Below are 24,167 nucleotides of genomic sequence, written 5' to 3'. Positions count from 1 at the left end.
GTTGGGCGAGGTCAGGTTAAAATGGACATCAGAAAAGCCTTCTGAGTTTGGAAAAATAAGTTACAACATGGCAGCCAGAAGTAGAGGGGGATGGTCAGGCGGTGCTTGGTGCCTGGGTGTGCAAGGTGGGCATGGAGGGGCTGGGGAGCAGGGAGGAAAGATAAGGGGGGCCAGGTACTTTGAGTAAAAGTCCATCATAACAATTTACTGAGTGCTACTCTATGTCCAGGAGGGGAGGCCTGTCCCCTGTCCTCAAGGCTCTGGTTTGGGCATCAGGCACAACAAAAATCCGACAACCTGGATTCATCCAGCATCTACGTGGCCTTGGGAAAGTTAACCCCTCCAGGCCTTGGCTTAGCATTTATAAAGGGGAGGCCACAGTAGGGTTGGTGTGAGGATTCAATGAAACAATCTGTGTAGAATTTTGCCTAGAGAAGAGTAATTGCTCAGTAAATGTTAGCCATTCATTCATTACTGCAGTTTAATTTGACGTGCCAAACATAAATATGTGAAACCATGAATAAAACATATAAATAACAAAGTTGCTACTCATAGAAGAGATAATACAAGGTCATGCATGTTCAGTTAGATAATCAAGTGTAGATAAATTAATAACTGCTATGGAAATTCAGGGGAGGGACAAGAACTTTAGTTTGGGATGGCCAGGGTAGGTTTTATGGAAAAGTTGGGTCTTAAGCCAGATTTTGAGTTGGGAAAATAACAAGGAAGGGGTAGAATGACAATTGGGGAAAAGAGTATGAGCCAAAGATGGGGCTGGGAAAGTCCTCATTCACGGAAACCCAGGAGTGTTGGGACATTCTAGCTATTCTCTTGCCCACAATATGCACTTGGACACAGTATGTCATTCTTTATAATAAAAGGCTAATATGCAAATTGTCCCCTCAACCGGGAGGTTGACCGGAAGTTCAACCGGGAGTTCTACCAGGGGCGGGCCAGTGGGCAACTGCCCACGGCCCTTCCCCTTGGCCAGACCTGTCCCTGATCTCCGATCAGGGGGCAAGGGCAGGGCTGGCCCACCAACTGCCTGCAGCCCCTCCCCCCGGCCGGCCTGGCCCAATCGGCCCAATTGGGGTGGGCCTGTCGGACCCCACCTGTGCACAAATTCATGCACCAGGCATCTAGTTTACTATATACATTCCAGCTGCAAAAAAGTTGATCACCAGGATGCTGCACCAAACGAGGCATCTGGCTGTGACCTAGCATAAGCCCCTTGCTCAGTCTGTTTCGCCTTCTCTGTGGCTCTGGCTGTTTAAGTAGCATTCTCTCAGTTTCTTTTCAGTCTCTGTGTCTTCTTTTGAGTCTCTATTTTACCCTCAGCCTCCAGTTTGTTTCCTTTTACCTGCTAACACTACCACTGTTTTCCTCTCTGGTAATGGGCAGAGAAGCTCTTGAACACTATATTTATTTTTTTCATAAAAGAAGAAAAAGCATTTAGTAGGAGCCAGTGGCTAATATTACCTAGAAGCTTTGGGGCAGATGTTTTTGTTTTTTGTTGTTTCATAAAAATCTACATCCTAATAACAAAGAATATTTATCTTAAAAAAAGAAAAACCGTCCCTGGTCGAGTAGCTCAGTTAGTTAGAGCATCATCCAGATACACCAAGGTTCCGGGTTTGATCTCCGGTCAGGGCACATACAAGAAGCAACCAATGAATGCATAAATAAGTAAAACAATAGATTGATGTTTCTCTTTCCCTCCCCGCTTCTAAAATTAATAATTAAAAAAAATTTTTTTTAAGAAAAAGAGAAACCAACAATAAAAAGAACACTAACCCCAGAAATCTCTGGGTTTCTGAAGAGGTGGGCTCCTCAGTTAACCAAAAAGAAAAGAACCACCTTCACCCCAAATAGTAACTAGTAGACCCAGGTTCTCCAGAGAAACACGAGTCACCTGGGGAAGGGAAAGGAGTGTGGAGGAGGTGAATGAGCTCTAGATGCGGCAACAGGAGCCTTGGGTCCTGCTGCTGCCTTGGCCACACCCCAGCCAGGTGACAGAGGCTAGGTGAGCCACACAACTCCTGGGCCACGCTGTCATGTCTAGCCCTGGCTGCTTCCCTGTCACCTTCTCTGCTCCTATCTTGGAGCTTCTCCATGCCAGGGGCTTTTCTAGCTTTATTATGTATCTCTTCCTCCCTCCCCCCACCCCCCGAATTTCCTCACTAGACTGGGGCCTCTAAGAAGCGCTGTCATTTGCAGGCTGGGTTCCCAGTGACCGGCTGGGTCACGAGGGGCGAGCGCTGAGGCCAGGAGGAGGATGTGGAAGGCTGGGTCAGCCAGTGCAGGCGTTGTTGCCAACAGGGTCCTGGGAGAAGGGGCTCAGCATTTCCTGAGGGGAAATGACTCCCATAAATAGTCAGAGGGATGGGAAAAGGATTTCTCCATCCCTTTCATCCTGTCAACTCAGCTCTTCCTTCTGGTGTCCAGACTCTGCAGCCTCTTGTAAATGCTTTTCATTCAAATGTGTCAGTGTGTGTGGGGGAGATGTGAGCTCTGCTTTCTTGTCTATCCCAGATTCAAAATAAGAACTGAAAAAGACATGCATGCCTTTTGTTCTTCCTTTTACCCGTACTAACCTCTCATTTGTCATTCCAGTAAAAGGCCAGAGAGTTGTGGGGTTTTTGGTGTGTTTTTTTTAAAGCCAAAATATACCCAATGGACATTTTATTATATTTCTTAGCTGTGGTCCCAGTTTATTATAAAATTAGTTTTTCATTTATACATTGTAATTTAATTGTTCATAAAGCCCAAAACTATAGGTTACAAACGCATGAGTTTTGAAAATAAAATGACACGTTTTAACAATTTTTTGGTATAGTACAAACTATTCTCCTTATTTTGCCATTAAAAGTTGTCTTGTTTAAGAAATTTTGTACACATTAAGTAAAAAACACTTTCGACTAGTATATTAGTACTTCCAATTTTGAGTTACTATCCAGCATTGAATTTTTGCAACTACTCATCTTATAAATTAAAAATTGCCACTCAAGCCTGTGTTCTACAGTAAGCAGTTTGTACATGCTATTTATGACAGCATGAAATGATGAGAAAAGTGTTGTCATAGTTTGAAAATACAGTACCCAGCTACAGAAATATTAAAAAATAGCCCCTTTTCTTAACTTCAAATGTAGATTTCTAACTTTCTCAAATTTTTATCAAAAATTAAAGAGAATATCTAGGTAACATACAGAAAGACTGAAAAAAAAATTACTTGGAACTAGGACTTATCACTGACCATAAAGATAAAGCAATTTAGTCAAAACATCCATGAACTGGAAACATTTACTTTATTCATTCTCTCTCTTTGCCCCTCTCCTTTCTATGTTTTAACAGCAGACCTTGTGATCTTTTATTCCTAAGTTTCAGTACATCAAAAGAAAAAAGTGTTCACAGCTCACTTAAAGATAATAATAAATACATGAAAACAAAACAAATCAGTGTGTGTTAGCAAACTGCAGTTATCCTGAAGTTTTAGTCTTCTTGACAGGTGATGGCCAAAATCCAAACTATGGAACAAATACTCTGAAACTTTAAGTTCAATTTAGATATCATCAATGTCTTCATCATCATCTCCAATGTCATCAAACTGGATTTCATCATCATCTCCAGGACCAAATGTATCAGTTTCATTGATTTTAGCATGTTCTGGAAGCTCGCCGTATGCCTTCAGACTTCTAGCTTCATCTGCATTGTACTTTAAAATTACATCAGCTTTGTTATCCTGATAGTCTCGCAGACCAACCAATATAATGTCTGAGGTATTTATCCAAACCTTTTTTCTCAGTTTTCCTCTGATATGACATAACCTCTTTACACCATCAAAACACATTGCTTCTAATCGTCCATTTCCCAGCATTTTGATTACCTGAGCATACTCTTGGCCATCTTCTTTAAAGACCAGTTCTCTCTTTTCAGATTCATTCTCATTCTTACCTCTTCGCCTGTTTTTACCTCCTTTCCCTTTATTCTTGGGCATGATGGCGCCAGCTTCCTGGCAGTTGGGATCTGATGGTGCCGGGGCAACGGCGACTCCTCCAAGGGGCCCACGAGACGAAACAATGGCAGATGTCGAGGAACGCTGATGCAGCTGAGTTCCACGGCGATGCGGAGACAACCACCTTTTACATATATTTTTTTTTATTGATTTCAGAGAGGAAGGGAGAGGGATAAAAAAATTAATGATGAGAGAGAAGCATTGACTGGCTGCCTCCTGCAAAGCCCCCCCCCCTCCCCCGCATCAAGCCTGCAAGCCGGGCACGCCCCCTGACCGGGAAGCGAATCATTCATAAGGCGAGGCTCAACCACTGAGCCACACTGGCCGGGTAAGGCCAGAGATTTTTAGTGGGATTTTATGGGGGAAAGAAGGGCAGTGCACACCTCCCGATGCCATGTCCTATTTACCTTCATCCAAGGGTGCAGCAGATGCTTGTCAGCTGCTGTTTAGGGTCCTTAGGAAGGCGAAGTCTCATGGCATCGGCCTCACTAAGGCTTGAGATGTTCCCAGCAGCTCCAGTGTCATGAAGAGTCACCTTGGAGAGGGAAGGGACCGATGGCCGCTGCTCTGCTGACCCTCAATACAGCGATGGGCGTGACCGGCTCAGGCCCAACCGCCCACGGCAAACCTAAGGGGGGCGCGGGGGCGTCCCTTAGTAGCTGAAGTTTGCTCAGCCTCAGCCCTATGGCTGCAGACTCGTGTTTAAAACTCCGTGAAGAAACAGCTTTCCTTTTTCGCTGGAGGAAGGTAATTTAACAGAAATTGGACGTGACCGTCTGTGTTAGTGGGAATTCTTTTGGTCCCTTGAGCAAACAAGGGCATGGAGGTATCCCGTGGAACCGTGGGCGGGAATGCAGTCTGGCCTCAAGAGTGGACGGGATCCAGGGGTGCACAGCCATCTCTCCACCCCATCGTTCTCCGCCGCAGCCCCGCTCCGGGGGACTCAGTCCGCAGGGTGGGAAATGGCTGCCGCCCAGAGCCGTCTCCTGGTTCCCTCCGGGCCACACCCATGAACAAACCTCCCTGGGACGGAAGCTGATTGGTCCGACTTGAGGGAGGCCGCCTCTAGGGCCAATCAGCTGTGGCTGGGGGGCGGGGTCATAGTCCAAACATGGCGGCCCAGTTCCGGTGTGTGCGCGTGCGCGCGCGCGCGCGCGCGCATGGGAGGCGGCGCAGTGTGCGGAAAGCGGCCCCCCTGTGAGGTGGGCAAGCTCCGCTGCTGCCTGCGGTAGCTTCTGCTGGTGGTCTGTTTTTTAAGTGATTTTTTAACCATCTTGTGCTCCATTGCCCTAACCACTGTGTTCATAAGAACCCTGCTTCCTCGAATCGCTTGCTAAGTCCCTTGACAAAGGTGTAGTGACAGACGTGGTGGAATACTAAAGCCCGGGCTTTGGGGCGGACACGTTGCTGTTTGGATGTCGGTGATACTGTTATCAAATAGTCTCCTCGGGTGTGAAATGAAATTGACTTCCCATTATGTGCCCAGCACACGGTGCTAGGTGCTTTGATGGACCCTCCCTCCCTCCCTTCTTTCCTTCCTCTCTCCTCCCCTCCCCTTTTCTCCCTTTCTTCCTTCTTTACCGGCTTCATTGAGGAGATATAACTCGCATACCATGAAAATTCATCCACTTAAAATGTACAGTGTAATGGTTCTTAGTATATTCATAGAGCTGAGCAACCTTCGCCAGTCCATTTGACAACATTTTCATCCCACCAGAGAAGAAACCCGGACTTTTGCTGTTGTTCATCCTCACCTGAGGGTATTTTCCCATTGATTTTAGAGAGAGAGGAGGGGGGGGGGGAGAAACATGGATGTGAGGGAGGCACATTGGTTGGCTGCCTCCCGGTGCTCCCTGACCAGGCGGGGAATTGAACCTGCGGCAGAGGGACGGGCCCTTGACTGAGATGGAACCAACCGGGACCCTTGGGTGTGCAGGCGGCGCTCTATCCACTGAGCCACGCCGGCCAGGGTGAAACACGCACTTTTCAGCCAGTAGCACCCCTATCCCTTTCCGTCCTAAGCAACCACGAGTCCGGCTTCTGTTTCTACAGAGTTCCCTACTCTAGACATCCTATATTATAAAAAGGTAATGTGCAAGCTGACCCTAATGGCAGAACGACCAGAGTGACTGCTCGACCAGTTACTATGAGATACACTGACCACCTCTTGGTCCCTTTCCCCAGGCGACAGGCTACAGTCGCCTGATGGCAAACCAGGAACTGGGGTGGGTGGCGGCAGGGGTGGGGCTGACTGCCGGCAGCCGGGTAAGATGGCCCTGATTGCAGGCCAGGCCTAGGGACAGGATCCACGCATTAATTTCATGCACCGGGCCTCTAGTTTTATATAAAATGGACTCATACAAATGTGGACTTTTGGACTCGCTTCTATCCACTTAGCATAGTGTTTTCGAGGTTCATACCTGTGGTAGTGTGTATCAGTCCTTCATTCTTTCTATGGCTGAGTAATACTCCATTGTGTGGATATATCACATTTGGTTTATCCATTGGTCAGTTGATGACATTTGGATTACCTCTCAATAGCCATTATGAATAATGCTGCTGTGAATGTTACTGTAGAAGAATATATGTGGACATGTTTTCATTTCTCTTGGGAGATAGATTATTTCTATGATTATGTTTGTGAAGTGCTTAATGCAATGCCTGACAGATCACAGAACACAACAGTGCTAATTTCTTTACTCTGACCTTCCCAAAGGTCATGAATGAAAGCTATTTCCTGCTTGCTGCCCCTCGAAGAAAGGCAGCCTCCCCCAAAGAGCCTGACCCTGTGGGTCAGACTCCGAGGTTACTGTCCCTGGGGTCCTGGCATCATTGAGTAGCAGATTCTTCCATCAGTCCTATGAGTGGGTCAATCCAGGGTGGTTCTGGTTGAAGGTACTGAGAGAGTAGAAAACAAGGTTTGAGGGTCAAAATATAAAATCTGGAGTAGAAAGACAAGAATTGGATTCCGTGTTCTACTAAAACACTGTAATTCTGGGCAAGTCTCTGAACCTTGATCTTCTCATCTGGCAAAGGAGAATAATAATAATTACATTTTGAAATTGGTGAGAGGAAGGGGGCTTTTGTGTGTTAACATGTGTATAATATGGAAAGCAGGGGCTTTACAAGTATATTCTAAGCTCTAGAAAAATAATCAGACTTAAAAGAAAAATTTTAAAACATTTTAAAAAATGTTTATTTTAGAAAGGAGGGAGAGAGAAGAAGGGAGAGAGAGAAACACCGATTTGTTGTTCCACGTATTCATGCATTCACTGGTTGATTCTTGCATGTGCCCTGATTGGGGGTCAAACTGCAACCTTGGTGCATTAGGACAACACCAACCAATGAGCTACCCGGCCAGGGCAAGAATCAGACTTTTGAAACTCTTCAAGTCATAGCATGTTCAGGGGATGGGTGGAGCTCTTTAGGAGCACTGGTCAGATTCTTCTGGGCTGCTCTTAACTCCTCAGGGCTACAAACTAGTTCTTGCCTGCAGCTGGTTTCCTGGCTCTGAGAAAGACCCAGATCAGCCTCAGTTCACCAGGGCTGCAGATACATCGGCCTTTCATCATGCTCTTACTGGAACACCTTTGGGCTATTCAGGTATCCCAGCACCACTTATTAGAAAGTCCATCTTTGCCTAGTGATTTAAGAAGTCACCTTTATCATATATAAACTTCTGTGTGTCCTTGAGTCTGTGTCTACACTTTCTATTCTGTTCCATTGGTCTATTTATCTCTTTATTTTATTTTAATTTTTTAAAAAATTTCTACATTTATTGATCTTCCAGTTCTTATCTCTTTTTATTTATTCATTCTTGTGGCAGTTTTTTGTTTGTTTTTTGCTTATCACAATTTATTCTGTTTCAACTTATCCAGTGGAGTTTTTCTGAGGTGTGTTGAAAATATTTTTATTGGATGCATGCTCTTAAAGATTCATTTAATTGTGTTACAATCCAATCTTTTTTTTTCTTTTTTTTATTATTAATTAAATCTTTATTGTTCAGATTATTACATTTGTTCCTCTTTTTTCCCCCCATAACTCCCCTCCACCCAGTTCCCACCCCACCCTCCTCCCTTACTCCCCACCCACTGTCCTCATCCATAGGTGCACGATTTTTGTCCAGTCTCTTCCCGCATCCCCCTCACCCCTTTCCCCCGCAAGAATAGCCAGTCCATTCCGTTTCTATGCCCCTGATTCTATTATAATCACCAGTTCATTCTGTTCATCAGATTATTCACTTGATTTTCAGATTCACTTGTTGATGGATGTGTATTTGTTGTTCATAATTTGTATCTTTACCTTTTTCTTCTTCTTCCTCTTCTTAAAGGATACCTTTCAGCATTTCATATAATACTGGTTTGGTGGTGATGAACTCCTTTAGCTTTTCCTTATCTGTGAAGCTCTTTATCTGACCTTCAATTCTGAATGATAGCTTTGCTGGATAAAGTAATCTTGGTTGTAGGTTCTTGGCATTCATCACTTTGAATATTTCTTGCCACTCCCTTCTGGCCTGCAAAGTTTCTGTTGAGAAATCAGCTGACAGTCGTATGGGTACTCCCTTGTAGGTAACTGAGTTTCTTTCTCTTGCTGCTCTTAAGAGTCTCTCTTTGTCTTTTGCTCTTGGCATTTTAATGATGATGTGTCTTGGTGTGGTCCTCTTTGGATTCCTTTTGTTTGGGGTTCTCTGCGCTTCCTGGACTTGTAAGTCTATTTCTTTCACCAGGTGGGGGAAGTTTTCTGTCATTATTTCTTCAAATAAGTTTTCAATATCTTGCCCTCTCTCTTCTTCTGGCACCCCTATAATTCGGATGTTGGTACGCTTGAAGTTGTCCCAGAAGCTCCTTACACTATCTTCATATTTTTGGATTCTTTTTTCTTTTTCGGTTGGGTATTTTTTGTTTCTTCGTATTTCAAATCTTTGACTTGATTCTTGGGATCCTCTTGTCTGCTGTTGGATCTCTGTATAATATTCTTTATTTCAGTCAGCATATGCTTAATTTCTAGTTGGTCTTTTTTCATATCCTCCACGGTCTCACTAAATTTATCGGCAGTTTCCATAAAATTCTTGAAAAACCTTAAAAGTGTGGTTTTGAACTCTATATCCAGTCATTTGCTTTCCTCCATTTCTGTCATTTGTGTCCTTTTTCTTTGTCTCCTCATTTTTTATGCTTCCCTGTGTTGATAAAGTGGTTTTCTGTGCTGAGTGTCCTCTAGGGCCCAGTGGTTCAGCCTCCCCAATTACCTGAGTAGGACACTCTTGGTGCACCCCCTTGTGGGCTTTGTGCAGTCTTGTTGTAGTTAAGCCTTGATTGTTGTAGTTATCACTGGGAGGAATTGACCTCCAGGCCAATTGGCTGTGAGAATCAGCTGTGTCTGCAGTGGGAGAACTTCTGTGCTGGAGAACTTTTGTCCAGTCTGGGGCAAGACTTGCTTCAGTGGGGCTTTGGTGCTCACTGAGTCTGCCCCCTGAGTGTGTCTTTATGGTTCCCCGGAGCTGCAAACTGGATGGTCCCACTCTGACCTCTGGGTTTCCTGGCTCCTGGATCTCTAGGGGGTTGCTAATCTAGCCTTTGCCTGAGGCTATCCAGCAAAAGCCTCCCTGCAGGGCTTGGGCGGGGCGGGTCCCAGGGGATCAACAGGGCAGGGCTAGCAGTTATGGCTGCTCGCAGTCCTACCCTCAGAGGCTCTGCTTCTCAATGTACCCGTAATTGCTGTAAGCCCTTCGGAGAGAAAGCTGCCTCGAGTTCCGACTGATGCCAGACAGTCCCGCTTCTCCCATATGAGTCTGGGTCCCTAGAGACTCGCCCAGAACTGGAGCTCAGAGCCTGAGACTCCCTCCCGATTGAAAACAACAACCACGCCCTCAGCCGCCAGCCCGCTCCGCATGCACCTCCGCACCTTTGTATTTTACTTCTGTACTGTGCCTCCTCTGAGTCTCGGTATGCTTTTCTCTTTCCTCCTAGCTGTAGAATTTCCACTCAACGAGCCTTCCTGTGGTTCTGGATGATGTCTGTTCCGTCTTTTAGTTGTTGTTTTTTTTTAATGTATTTTATTGATTTTTTACACAGAGGAAGGGAGAGGGATAGAGAGTTAGAAACATCGATGGGAGAGAAACATCGATGAACTGCCTCCTGCACACTCCCCACTGGGGATGCGCCCGCAACCAAGATACATGCCCCTGACTGGAATCAAACCCAGGACCCTTCAGTCCGCAGGCCAATGCTCCATCCACTGAGCCAAACCAGCCAGGGCTAGTTGTATTTTTGAAGTGGTGGTTCGAGGCAGCAAACTCCGGTGTTTACCTATGCCGCCATCTTGGTTTCTCCCTCTTGTGGCAGTTTTAACGTTAGAGGCTTTATAGTATTTTTCACACCTGGTAGGGCTAGTTGGCACACGCTTCGCCCCCATTTTTTAATTTTTCAGTATTTTTCTAGGTATTTTCACATGGTTGGCAGTCTGGTTTTAAAGTATTCATTGACCTCCTGGGAGGTCCTGGGGGTGGGTCTGGATGGGATTGGGTTAGGGTTGAGTTGTCTTAGATCTGGGGGTGCTTACCTATTTCAGTAAACTGTTTTTGTAAGATTCTGTTTTCTTTTAGATTCATGAACATGAAGGCTTCTAGTGGCTGGATAGCACCCATTTTCCCCTAAATCTTTAAAAGAACTTTTAAAAACGGTCTTTGAGAGAGAGTGTTAAAATTTGGTAAATTTTGAATAAAAAAAGTATGAGTTTTCTGTACTATTCTTTTAATTGTTCTGCAAGCTTATAATTATTTCTAAATAAAACATATTTAAGGTCTTTATGCTTCTGGTAGCATCTTGGTAGAAGTTTTCAGAAGTCTACCCAAGTTGTGTTCACAGATTCTGCCTTTTCACATTTTGCTTGACTCTCCAAAGAAATTCAGCAGATCAGTGAAGTGTAACCTTACAGAATCAGCGTTGCTTTTCATTCAGTGGTTTGTGCTTCATTGTCTGACTGTGGGGCAAAGACACAATGGCCACCATAAGGAGAAGGTATATTCAAGCCAAAAGTCAATGCAAGCAACACCATCCTATATAATAAAAGCCCAGTGTGCTAAGTGTCTGGTTGACCAGTCAGCCGTTCAACTAATCAAAGCATAATCCTATATAATAAAACCCTAATATGCAATCAACTGAATGGCGGAACAACCGGTCGCTATGATACACACTGACCACCATGGGGCAGACGGTCAATGCAGGAGCTGCCCGCTGGTGGTCAGTGCGCCCCCACAGCAGGAGTGCCACTCATCCAGAAGCAGGGTTCACAGCTGGTAAGCGCAGTGGCAGTGGCGGGAGCCTCTCCCGCCTCCATGGCAGCGCTAAAGAGCAGTGAGCCTAGCGGTAAGGAGCAGCAAGCAGGCGAGTGGTTAAGGAGCTAGGGGTCCTGGACTGCAAGAGGTATGTCTGACTGCCAACTATCCCCTGAGGGGGTCCCAGACTTTGAGGGTGCAGGCCGGGCTGAGGAACCCCCCACCTCAACAGTGCACAAATTTTGTGCACTGGGCCTCTAGTATGCTAATGATATGCTAAGGCCACTCAACCACTCACTATGACATGTGCTGACAACCAGGGGGCAGACACTCTGACTGATAGGTTAACTTGCTCCTGGGGTTCAGCCAGTTGTGGCTGAGTGAGATGGGCCGACATGCCTTTGTGCCCTCCCATGATCCCTCCCCGGCTGGCCAACCTGCCGCATCCCTCCCTGGCCCTGATCATGCACCCATGGGGTCCCTTGGTCTGGCCTGTGCCCTCTCACAATCCAGGACCCCTCAGAGGATGTCAGATAGCTGGTTTTGGCCTGATCCCACAGGACAGGCTGAAGTGCCCCACCTGTGCACGAATTCGTGCAGCAGGCCTCTAGCCTGTATAATAAAAGCCTAAGCGACCATTATGGTGGAACGACCGGAACAACCAGTCGCTATGATGTGCACTGACCACCAGGGAGGCAGACGCTCAAAGCAAGAGCTGCCCCCTAGTGGTTAGTGCACTCCCACAGGGGGAGCGCTGCTCAGCCAGAAGCCAGATTCATGGCTGGCAAGTGCAGCTGCCACGGTGGGAGCCTCTCCTAACTCTGCAGCAGCAGGTGCATTGGGCCAGGATGAGCACGAGCAGCACCCAGCACCAATTCAGTCTCCTCCATGGCCTCCTGCTGCTTGGCAAACTGCCACAACCCCCAAGGGGTCCCAGACTTTGAGAGGGCATAGGCCGGGCTGAGGGACCCTCCTCCCCCAGTGCATGAATTTTGTGCACTGGACCTCTAGTAGAATATAACAGTATTCTGTGCAAGGTAATTTACATAAGGGATTTAGGGTTGGAGTGGGCAGACTGCAGAGATTATTTTCTGCTAACAGACCTTTGTTACAGTAAATTTTTATATATAAATCAGGTTTGGCTGGTGGTCAGGGACTTGGAAGAATCATGATTGGAAAATTGATGACAAGGAGGTGTGTGGATAGATTTCTCTGAATGGGAATGAAAGGGTGATCTCTGCAGAGGAGGATTTTAATGTTTTAAACTATTTTTGTATTGCCCATCCGGTGTGGCTAGGTGGTTTTTATTTATTTAAGAGAGAGGGAGAGAGAGATAGAAACATCAATTTATTGATTGATTTGAGAGAGAGAGAGAGAGAGCCGAAACCGGTTTGGCTCAGTGGATAGAGCGTCGGCCTGCGGACTGAGGGGTCCCAGGTTCGATTCCGGTCAAGGGCATGTACCTGGGTTGCGGGCACATCCCCAGTGGGAGATGTGCAGGAGGCGGCTGATCGATGTTTCTCTCCCATCGATGTTTCTAACTCTCTATCTCTCTCCCTTCCTCTCTGTAAAAAATCAATAAAATATATATTTAAAAGAGAGAGAGAGAGAGAGAGAGAGAGAGAGAGAGAGAGAGAGAGAGAGATTGATTTGTTGTTCCACTTCTTTATGCATCCTTTGGTTAATTCTTGATGTGTCCTGACCAGGGATTAAATCTTGGCGTATTGGGACAATGCTCTAACCAACTGAGCTACATGGCCAGGGCTAATAGTCATTTTTTTTTTTAGGTTGACTTTTAAATTTACACTTTAAAAAACAGCTTTATTGAGACATATAATATAGAGTACAATTTACTCATTTTAAGTGTAATTTAATGGTTTATAGTATATTCACAGAGTTGTGCAACCACCATTGATTTTATTTTTAAAATTTTATCTTTATTGTTGACAGTATTACGGATACCTCCTTTCTCCCCCGTTGACACCCTCTATTCAACCACCATTGATTTTAGAACATTTCATCACCCCAGAAAGAAACCCCACCCCATTAGCAATCACTTCTCATCCCTACTTCCCACCCACTTGCAACCTAGGCAACGACTAATCTACTTTCTGTCACTGTAGAATTGTAGTCTTTTTAAACATACTTTAATTTGTTGTATAATATTTCATCAAATAGCTATATTATAGTTTACCATTATTTTGCTTGCTATTTTAGTTTTAATTTTTCAATATTATAAATAATATAAGTATATACATTTGTATGTACACTTTTCCATATTTAGGATTATTTCTTAGGGTAGATGCCCAAAGTACAGAAATGTATAATCATAGTGCCATAAGAAAAGAGACTCACAAAAGTCTTCACTCTCCCTCCAAGCTCACTCAGCTAGTAAGTGTCTATGAAATTCAGCATGGTGTAACAAAAGGATAAAACAATTGCTTACCTTGAAGAACTGTACAAGATGGACACTCAAAATAATGAGCTACAGTCTAGTTCTAGTGTGGATTAGATCATGTAACATGAGGCCACAGTGATAGTGTACAAGGAGGACCAGAATTGGATTCAAAACAGACTCATTCCTGACTCTCACTCATGAGTTGTGGTATGATTTTTTTTTTTTTTTTTTTGAGAGAGAGAGAGTAAGAGAGATAGAAACATCAAGGATGAGAGAGAATCATTGATGAGCTGCCTCCTGAACCCCCCACCCCGCCCCACCTGGGGATCGAGCTCGCACCCCAGGCATGTGCCCTGACTGGGAATCAAGCTGTGACCTGGTTCATAGGTTGATGCTCAACCACTGAGCAACACTGGCCAGACATGAGTTGTGGTATGAAATTAAACTCCCCCGAGCCTTAATTTCCTCATCAGTACAATGGTAGGAGCATTGACATCGACTTCTGTAGTGATTAGAAACAATAAGTGGTTTCTGGCCTATCCAAGAACAGAGAGAAGGAAGAGCAAGTTAAAATATTTGGGAGGGCTCTAGCCGGTTTGGCTCAGTGGATAGAGTGTCGGCCTGTGGACTGAAGGGTCCTGGGGTTCCATTCTGGTGATGGGCACATGCCTGGATTGTGGGCTCAATCCCCAGTAGGGGGCGTGCAGGAGGCAGCCAATCAACGACTCTCTCTCATCATTGATGTTTCTATCTCTCTCCCTCTCCCTTCCTCTCTGAAATCAATAAAAATATTTTTTTAAAAAATAAAATAAAATATTTGGGAGGGGGAAGAAGTTAGAACCTGACTTCACATAGTTTGGTGACCTGTTGTACCCAAAAGAAACAAAAGGAAGTATACTTTTTATGTAAAAGGAAATACATTTACAAGAATTCAGATTTTAAGCCATCTTTTGTCAGTATTAGCATATTTCACAACTTTAATAATTTCATGATTTATGGCAAATTCACACTAAGTTTTACCAGAGAGGTGACACTGATAGTTACCCAGCAGTAGCTTGGGAGGGCTGACCCCACTAAAACCATCTACACTCTGTGGTTTGGCGTTCATGTGCAAGATGGCCACCTTATTGCACTTTTCCTCTTCACCCTCCACACAGTGGTGAAACCAAAGGAGTCATAAGGAAGTATTACCACACTGCAAGTGAGTGAGGGGAAAAACATGATTTGCAAATATTGTCAATTAAAAAATGTGTTTCCATCTTACTCAGCTGGCCAAATGCAGTGTATATGTAAGAATATTCTGTAGAGGTGGGGGGAAAAAATCCTTCCTGGGTTAGGAAGGTGAGAACAATAAAAAAATCTTAGCTGCCTCTGGCCTATGAGGTCCAGTCTGCAGTCTCAAGGTGCTCTAGCCGCACATTCCCAGTGGCTTCATTTGTCAGACAAACGGACAGGTGTAGTTCAGGGAAATACTGACCAAGTGGTTAAAAGGAAATATTGTCAGGAACTGGGTATTCATACCGACAGAAAGTCTTAAAATTACTCAGATTATATAAACTCTGGGTCTTGAGGCACCTTTTAGAAGCCCTGATTCTGAAGCCTGTGTGGAACAGGTCTGTGAAACAGCACCCCGGAGCATTCACACCCAGGTTCCAGGGGCACAGCAACTCCGTGTGCTCAGCTTGCAGGGTTGCTCTGAAACAGGCAAACAGATACACTGGAGTAGAAGAGCAAGGACCGCCTTTCAAAGGAGAGCATTTCTGTGGCTGACTGACAGTGCTGGTGGCAGGAAAATAAACACGGTCTAGGTTGGGGCCAGAACTCCTCACTTTTAGCAATTTCCCCTCCTTATTCTTTTTAAAAAAATAAAAACAGCTTTATTGAGATGCTAGAGGCCCGGTGCACAGATTCACACACTGGTGGGGTCCCTCAGCCTGGCCTGCGGGGATCGGGCCGAAACCGGCTCTCCAACATCCCCTGAGGGGTCCCAGATTGTGAGAGGGTGCAGGCCAGGCCAAGGGACCCCACCGGTGCATGACTGGGGCCGGGGATGAACCGTGGGAGGGCTCTAGGGCATGTCCAGCCTGTCTCACTCAGTCCTGATTGGGGCCAGCCGGCCTGGGAGGGACTGTTGGAGGGCTCCAGGGCGTGTCCAATCGGCCGGACCCCAGCAGCAGGCTTACCTACCATTCGGAGCATCTGTTCCCTGGTGGTCAGTGTGCGTCATAGCAACTGGTCGAACTAACAGTCGGACACTTAGCATATTAGGCTTTTATTATATAGGCCAATTCATATACTATAAAATTCACCCTTTTAAGGTGTACAGTTAAGTGGGTTTTCTTTCTAGCATATTCACTATTTAGTGCAGCCATCACCTCTATTTAATTTTGGAACATTTTCATCACTGTCTCTACCCGCAAAAAAACCCTTACCTATCAGCAGTTACTCCTTGTTCCCACTCCTATGCCCCTAATCTACTTTCTGGATTTGCCTATTCTGGACATTTCATATAAATGGAATACAATGTGTGATCTTTTGTCACTGGTTTTTTTCGTGTAGCATGATGTTTTCAAGGTTTATCCATTCTGTAGCATGTGTCAGTCCTTTGAATGGTTGAGTAATATTCCATTGTGTGCTAGACCACAGATTGTTTACCCAGTTATCTGTGGACAGATATGTGAGGTGTAAGAGCATGGGATGTGCTCATGCACTCGACAGCATTTCTTGAGCACTCTTATTTGATAGGGCGGGGGGGGGGGGGGGGGGGGCGGGGCAGGTATCTGGGCTCCAAAGCAGAACTCCTAGGAATAAGAAGACTGGTGGTGGTTAGTAGAAAAGTCATTACCGCCCTGACTGGTTTGGCTCAGTGGATAGAGCGTTGGCCTGCGGACTCAAGGGTCCCAGATTCAATTCCGGTCAAGGGCATGTACCTTGGTTGCGGGCACATACCCAGTGGGGAGTGTGCAGGAGGCAGCTGATCAATGTTTCTCATCAATGTTTCTAGCTCTCTATCCTTCTCCCTTCCTCTCTGTAAAAAATCAATAAAAAATATATATATTAAAGAAAAGTCATTACCTTCACCCTTCTGCTGTCTACCTGGTGTGGTGCACTGAGGACCTGATGTGCAGCCGTGGTGTGCCGTGTTTTTGTGCAGGCGCGGTTTAAGGATTTGGTCCAGGAGTGCAGGCTGCTGTTTCTCCAGCCGAGGTCCCCTGGGTTTGGCTTTGAAGCAGCACATAGCCTTTGGCTTCTCATTCCTCACTCACCTGCTCAGAGTCCTCCATCTTCTTCCAAATGTGAAAAGGTTGGATTGTTTTTTAAAATATTCCAAAACTTAAAAATTAAAGCTATTATGTAAAACAAACAAACAAACAGCAGTTCACTTTAATTTTTAAAATGTATTTGTTTGAAAATGATAAAATAACAACAGCTTTATTGAGATGTAATTCACATACTGTAAAATTTACCCTTTTAAATCTATTTGAAGAAGATGATAAAAATGAGACATCAAAGGGCTCAGGAGTGGGCTTCACTGAGTGAACAGTTAGACATAACAAGAGCTGTATTATGTGATTGCATGCTTTTTTTTTTCGTTCTCAATATATTTTCTGAAAATAAGCACCTTCTAGATATCCTTGCTAGTAAGGATGCTCAGTTGAGAAAATTAATTTTTGTTCTGTAATTTTTATGGTTTATGCTTAATTTTGTTGCCAGTTCTTTATAAGCTGATAAGCTAAGAGTTATTAGAATCATTAAAGCTGAACGGCTTGTAGCTTTACTTGCCACACAAATAAAAACCACTTAAAATTTAATTTTATTAGTATATAATCATTATCCAAACTGCATTTGTCATTCAGTATATCCAGTATGACCTTTTTATGAATCACATTATATGTATTTCAGAAATAACATACATTAACTTTAGAGCACTAAAGGGCAGAGGACTGTTATAACTGTGTATGTTTTATTCCTTACTCCACCTTCTCCCATGCCTAAAAATTTTTTTTGTTAATCCTCACCTGAGGATATTTTTTCCATTGACTTTTTTCATTGCTCTTTCAGAGAGACCAGAAGGGAGGAATGGGGTGGGGAGAGAGAGAGTGAGAGAGAAATATCGATGTCAGAGAGACACATGATTGGTTGCCTCCTGCACCCGCCCTGACCAGAGCTAGAGATCAAACCTGCGATCCAGGTACATGCCCGTGACCAGGAATTGAACCATCAACTCTTTGGTCTATAGGCCAACACTCTAACCGCTAAGCCACACCAGCCAGAGCTAAATTTCTTATTTTTTTATTGAATATATTTATAATGTATTTTTAATTGAGATATAATTCACATAAAATTTAGCATTTGGAAGTGTACAACTTAGTAACTTGTAGTATATTCTCAAAATTGTACAACGATCACCACTGTCTAATTCAGAACATCTCTATGATCCCCAAAAGAAACCCTTATCTATTAGCAATCAACCCCAATTCCCCTCTCCCTCTATGGGTTTGTCTATTCTGGATAGTTCATATACTGTAAATGGGATTACATGATATATGGCCTTTTTGTCTGGCTTTTTCACTTACTATATTTTCAAGGTCATCCATGTTGTAGTATGAAATAGTACTTCATTCCTTTTTATGGCTGAATAATATTCCAATTTATGGATAGACCACATTTTAAAGCCCACCCATCAGTTGGCCAACATTTCCAGATTTCACTTTTTATTTAAATCACTGTCTTTGTTCTAAGGTTTGGGGACAATCAGTCTCCTCCCCCATGGCTTAAACATGTCCAGATTGTTTTTGTAGCAGTTTCTAAAGCAGTGATGTCTGAGCTACTTCTTGTCGGTGACTTTGATAGCAGTGTTTCAGAGTTAACAGGAAGAAGGCTACTATTATTGGGAAACAATCCATCCTGCAATCCCACACCCATAGTGATATTGAAGTTTATCATAATTTAAGTCACAGAGTACTCCGAACTAAGCAAATTTAGCTAGGCTTGTCACCTAATTAAGGACTTTTAACATCAGAGACAAAAAGGGAAGGGTCATCGTTTTGTGGGAGGAGTATTCTCCATTCCTCTGTGAACTCGGAAATGCTGGTGGGCTGATATCTGAGTGCATGGGCTTCCATGTTCCCTGAGTTTCAGCTCCTGAATCCCACTTGAACTTGCTTCTCAGAATATGGTATCAGCTGTTCCTCTAGAGACCATGGTTTTAGTACCGGAAGTTATTACTGCCAATGGAAAGCGAGTTGACTTAAGTACCATGTTGTTTAAGTGTTTCTATTTTTTATTATTTTATTGTTTGATTACAGTTTGCATTCAGCACTATTTTGTACTAGTTCCAGCTGTATGGCACAGTGGATGGACATTCATATAGGTTACATAGTGTTCCCTGGAGTGTTTCTTGATCTTTAACCTCAAAGTGCATATGTGGTTCTCTGTGCATTAGACATAGTGGGCTTTGTCCCTTTTGGAAAAGCTATGGCTTTTTGGGAATTATAGGGAGGCTGTTTCCTTGGGGAGAGAGCTGGATTGCAGGACTGATCGTGACCCAGGCACCTATTCATCGTGCTAGTGAAAGGGAGGCCAGCTTGAAAGAAGAGCATGGGCGGTGAGTGGTGCCCATGTGAAAAAAGGCTGCATCACAGTGGTTTGGTCTGCGCGGAGACACAGTGCACACGCGAGGCGGGCGGGTGGTGGGAGTGGCCGCCAGCCTTGTCCTCTGATGGGCCCTCTGCCAGATGCAGGACAGAAGAGCAGTGTCTGTCAGCCCAGCCAAACGGAGAGGCTCCAGAAGCTTTGCGGAGCATTGTGAGAGGGCAGTGAGTTCCTTCCTGTCCCTGAAAGGCCTTTCGGGCTCTCCTCCATAATGGGAAGGGAGAGCCCTGGGGCCTAGCTTCCTTAAAGAACTGGGCTTGCCCTGGGCAGTTTGGCTCAGGGGTTGGAGCGTTGGCCCTCGGACTGAAGGTTTCGATTTCAGTCAAGGGCAGGTACCTCGGTTGCAGGCTCAATCCCTGGCCTTGATTGGGGCACTGTGCAGAAGGCAACCAGTGGATGTGTCACTCTCTCTAAAAAAAAAAAAAGTCAAGGGACACAATATCCTTGTGTGAGGGTTAACAACAACAACAAAGAACCAGGCTTGCTTTTAGCATTGACACACCCCAGAATGCAGAGTGCTGCATAGCTGGGTAAGGGGGCAGCTGAGCTCCATGGGCAGGCCTGAGTGCCGTTTCCTTCCCAAACACACACTGGTCCCTAACCTCCTCCTTTTAGTATATGTGCTGCCAAAGTGAGCACACTCTTTTTAGTTTGCTGCCCATGTTCATTCTCTCTCTCTTTTTTTTTCTCTTTCTCCCTCTGACCTTCCTCTCTTTTTCCCAAGAGTTATATGCATGTCTTGAAGCCTAGCGCTTTGAGTTCTTGGGGGTAAAGGATGCCGATGCCAGGACCGTGGACAGCCACCCTGTCACCTGGCAGGTAAACCATTTTGGGAGAAGGGATAGGAATCTTGGAAATATAATGAGTTGGGAGAGAGTTTCCCTGGAGGTTCAGTGCTCCTTGATCTTCTGGTCAAGCATTACCTCCTCTCCCTCCAGAGGGTTGGCCATGTGGCACGCATGCTTTACATGCTTGGCATTCCCCAGTGGGTCTCATCTTCCTCGCCACATCCACCCGTGCAGTATCCTTTCATCCTCACGATGAGAGACACGGATTGCCATAGGGAATTGCTATAGAAATCATGCATCTTAATCAGCTACTTCAGTTCATTTGGATGTCAGGCACCAGAGCATTATAAAACTGCTACTTCGGCCCAGCTGGGCGTGGCTCAGTGGTTTGAGTGTCAGCCTATGAACCAGGAGGTCATGGTTTGATTCCCGGTCAGGGCACATGCCCAGGTTGGGGGCTCAATCCCCAGTGGGGGGCATGCAGGAGGCAGCCAATCAATAATTCTCTCTCATCATTGATGTTTCTATCTCCCTCTCCCTTTCTCTCTGAAATCTACACATATACGTATGTGTATACACACACACACACACACACACACACATATATGTATATATATTAGTATCCTATATAATAAAGAGCTAATATGCAAATGGTCATCATGCCCACACGTCGTCATGCCGTAATGGCTCAGACAGTCAACACTGGGGAGAGAGAAATGGGGACCAGCCAGGCACAAATGAGCTTGTGAGAGAGGAATGGGGACCAGTCAGGCTGCGGCCCAGGAGAGGGACAAGCCACCTGCTCTGCAGTCCTGGGCGCCAGCAGCTGCACCTGCGGCCCGGGAGAGCTGCCCACCCACTGTCCCCTGTGGCTGCGGCCAGGTCGGGCAAAGCCGGCCCAGGTCCTGGGTTCCTGCGGCTGGCCAGAGGGAGGAAAGCCCAGGTCCCAGGTGCCTACAACCGGCCGGAAGAGAGAATCCTGGGTCCGGGTCCTGGGTGCGGGGTGAGGCAGAGGCGGTTAGGGGTGATCAAGCAGGCAGGCAAGCAGTTAGAAGCCAGTGGTCCCGGATTGTGAGAGGCAATTGGACATCTCCTGAGGGGTCATGGGTTGGGGAGGGTGCAGGCCAAGCTGAGGGACCCCTCTCCATGCACAAATTTCATGCACTGGGCCTCTAGTATATAATAAAAGCCTAATATGCAAGTTGACTGAAAGGCCGAACGACCGGCGGAATGACCGGCTGTGATGCACACTGACCACTAGGAGGCAGATGCTCAATGCAGGGGCTGCCCCTAGCCCGCAGGCCCCAGGCCAGCCAAGGCGGATGCCAGCAGGCCCCCCCCACCCCCACCCCCCACCCCCCACCCCCCAGATTGCCCCGCCGGTCATCCCACAGAGGGAGGCTACCGGTGGCAGTGGAGCTGGGGCTGGCAAGTGGGCAGCACCAGGCCGGCCAAGGCAGGTACCAGCAGGGCTTTCCCCCACCCGCCCCCTGATTGCCCCACCGGTTGCCCCACAGATTGGCCCCGATCGCCGGCCAGGCCTAGGGATCCTCCCCATACACGAAGTTCATGCATCGGGCCTCTAGTGTATATATATTTAAGTATATATATTTTAAAAACTGCTACTTCACTAAGGCTGCTGCCTTGGTATCCAGTGGTCCTTGTCATCTTTCAGGTTTGATAGGCGCAGTGGGATTCCTAGGTTTGCCAGGCCCATCTCCTAGTTTTCCTTAGACCTGACAAATGACCTAGTGGGTAGGCAGCTCCTCCTCTTGGGTTTGGAGCCACTGGACAGTGTGGGTTTATGCCTACCATCAGGGCCAGCAGCAGAGCAGAGTTCCTCTGTGTGGATATTAACACTTCGGTGGGTGGTTTATTTCTTGTTTCAAATAAAGTAACAACTCTTTCCTTTTGGGGGGCTGTTAGCTCATCCCAAATTCTTAGCCTGAAAAAGTGTCAGGTTGTACTGGTATTTATGTTTTGCTTTCTAAGGCTACGTGTTTTCTTATATATGTATACACACGTGAGAAGAGGTTTGGTATGGCATCTGAATCTGGGGGGACCTCAAGATTCTCTGCCCTTGCCCCCACTTCCTCGGTGAGGGATTCTGAATGGCTCATTCCTGTCATCCTCCACTCCTGGGAAGAATCCATCAGGGGTAAACAGTTTGGGGTGTGGGCCCTAGATTTGCTGACATGGCTCACTGAGTATGCATCCCTGTTCCCCCAGGAGACTTGGAGCTCCTCTCCATGCTGACATGATGACCGTGGGCAGGCCGACCAAAGGCAGCCACAGCCAGACTGAAAACCTGAGCTTCAAACTGGCTGACAAGTAAGAACTTTTCTCCCCCAAGAGTGAAGAAGTTGGCCCGGACTCTCAGTCTCCTTCCTTTCACTACTGCCTTTCCCTGTTCTCTAACCCCACTTCCTTGAACTAAGGAGGTGTTCTTTTCTGAGTCGTTGTGATGAGCAGGACTCCTGTCAGTCATCTCCATGCACTGCACTCAGTTAAGAACCCGAAACCAAAGTGGTCAAGGGAAGGTCTGACTAGCACCCAGTGTTTGGAGAGGATGATCCCAGGGCCATTCCAGGCAATGTCCCCAGTCACACATCCCAGTCCAGGGTTTATTTTTTTTCACTACTGGAATGCACAGGTATTGTAAATATCAGTGAGCCCTAAATCTTGGCAGCTGCATCTGTCTGCATAGCATCTTTACCCATCTTATATCAGCAGGACTGTTTTCTCCCCAGGTGTTTTCCTCTGATACTCGCTCACACGTTCTGCAAAGGAGTTGGCAATCCCTGAGCTTTTCACAGCTGTAGAACCCCTCCTGGGGCCATAGACTCCTGGAAACAGGAACTAGAGAAGTTCTTGGGTGTGGCAGCCATGTGAAGAAGGCACTCTGCCCTTTGTTTCATCATCCTTACTGCTCTTGCTGGAGCTTTGTCACCCTAGCGTGGTCTTCCAGCAAGGCATCCCTTTTTAGTTTTTAGATAGGGCCTCAGTGATTGTGAAGTCATGCCAGACGTTTGGAACCTTAGATAATAACTTAAATAACACTAATTACCATTTATTAATATGAAGATTTATAATGTACATACTCTGGACATGTTACATGTATTAGCTCGTTCATTCATTCATTTAATAAATATTTAATGACTACCTATTATGTGCTGGGCACATCAAATGAGGTAAATTAGACCTCTACTGCTAAAGTTCCAGTCTAGACAAAGGAGATAGGGTTCTTACTTTAAGATGGAAAAAAAAATGGAACCAAGAGTCCAACCCAGGTCCCTCTGACTCTAAAACCATGTATTTATCTACTGTCATCATTGTTTAACAGAGTCCTGGCTGAATAGCTCAGTTGGTTAGAATGTCGTCCCAATACGCCAAGGTTGTGGGTTCAATGTCTGGTCCAGGCACATACAAGAATAAACCAATGAATGCATAAATAAGTACAACAACAAATCTCTCTCTCTCTCTCTCTCTCTCTCTCTCTCTCTCTCTCTCTCTCTCTCTTCTCTCTCCCCCTCTCTCCCTCTCTCCCTTTCTCCCTTTCTTCCTCCTTTCCTCCCTCCCTCTTCCTTCCCCCTCTCTCAAATCAATAAATCAAAATTTTTTCAGTGTTGTTTAACAATATAGGTGATATTAGTGATTATATATTTGTCACTAAACATGCACTAACCTGAACTGTGTTTTTATGTGTCTGTCCTATTTCTTCATCTCACTTCTAGCTCCATGAGAGCAAGGACTTTAACTTTTGCCTTTTGAATTCTCAGTAAAATATCAACAAAATGATTCTGATTCCAATTCTGACTAAAATCTGAATTCATGCCAATGTCCTCAGTGGTAACAGAACAATTAAAAAATGTGTTTCTTTTCTGTAAGCACTCTGTTATTTATGCTAATTGTTTATTTAAATAAGGAATTCTGCTTTGGTAGCCATATGTAACATGAAAATGTGTTTGCAATTTCACACGTTTCTAATTTATATTGAGCAACCAAGAATAGCAACACAACTTACGAGCTATTGTTCCATAG

At 45.4% G+C, this 24,167-nt stretch overlaps 2 protein-coding genes across 6 annotated transcripts in view; one reads left to right on the top strand and one right to left on the bottom strand.

Moving 5' to 3' along the window:
- Nucleotides 1-24,167, top strand: part of DENND2A (DENN domain containing 2A) — a 114,004-nt gene that overhangs the window by 24,349 nt on the left and 65,488 nt on the right. For 4 of the 5 annotated variants that reach the window (XM_059711984.1, XM_059711982.1, XM_059711979.1 and 1 more), the window contains exon 2: nucleotides 22,356-22,457. The exons of the other annotated variant lie outside the window; for it this stretch is intronic. In XM_059711984.1, the coding sequence (XP_059567967.1) occupies nucleotides 22,384-22,457 (74 nt within the window). In that variant the 5' untranslated portion in view covers nucleotides 22,356-22,383. The remainder of the gene's footprint in view (nucleotides 1-22,355; nucleotides 22,458-24,167) is intronic. 5 annotated transcript variants of the gene reach the window in all.
- Nucleotides 3,451-4,047, bottom strand: LOC132242838 (eukaryotic translation initiation factor 1A, X-chromosomal). Its single transcript, XM_059711986.1, has one exon. It carries the CDS (start codon nucleotides 3,992-3,994, stop codon nucleotides 3,560-3,562), a length of 435 nt encoding a protein of 144 aa, XP_059567969.1. The 5' UTR covers nucleotides 3,995-4,047; the 3' UTR covers nucleotides 3,451-3,559.

Source organism: Myotis daubentonii, chromosome 10 (assembly GCF_963259705.1).
Source record: "Myotis daubentonii chromosome 10, mMyoDau2.1, whole genome shotgun sequence".
NCBI lineage: Eukaryota > Metazoa > Chordata > Mammalia > Chiroptera > Vespertilionidae > Myotis > Myotis daubentonii.
This window is presented reverse-complemented; position numbering and strand designations above follow the sequence as displayed.

Coding starts and splice junctions, on each gene's coding strand:
- LOC132242838 (XM_059711986.1), bottom strand. CDS start 3,994: ATGCCCAAGAATAAAGGGAAAGGAGGTAAAAACAGGCGAAGAGGTAAG.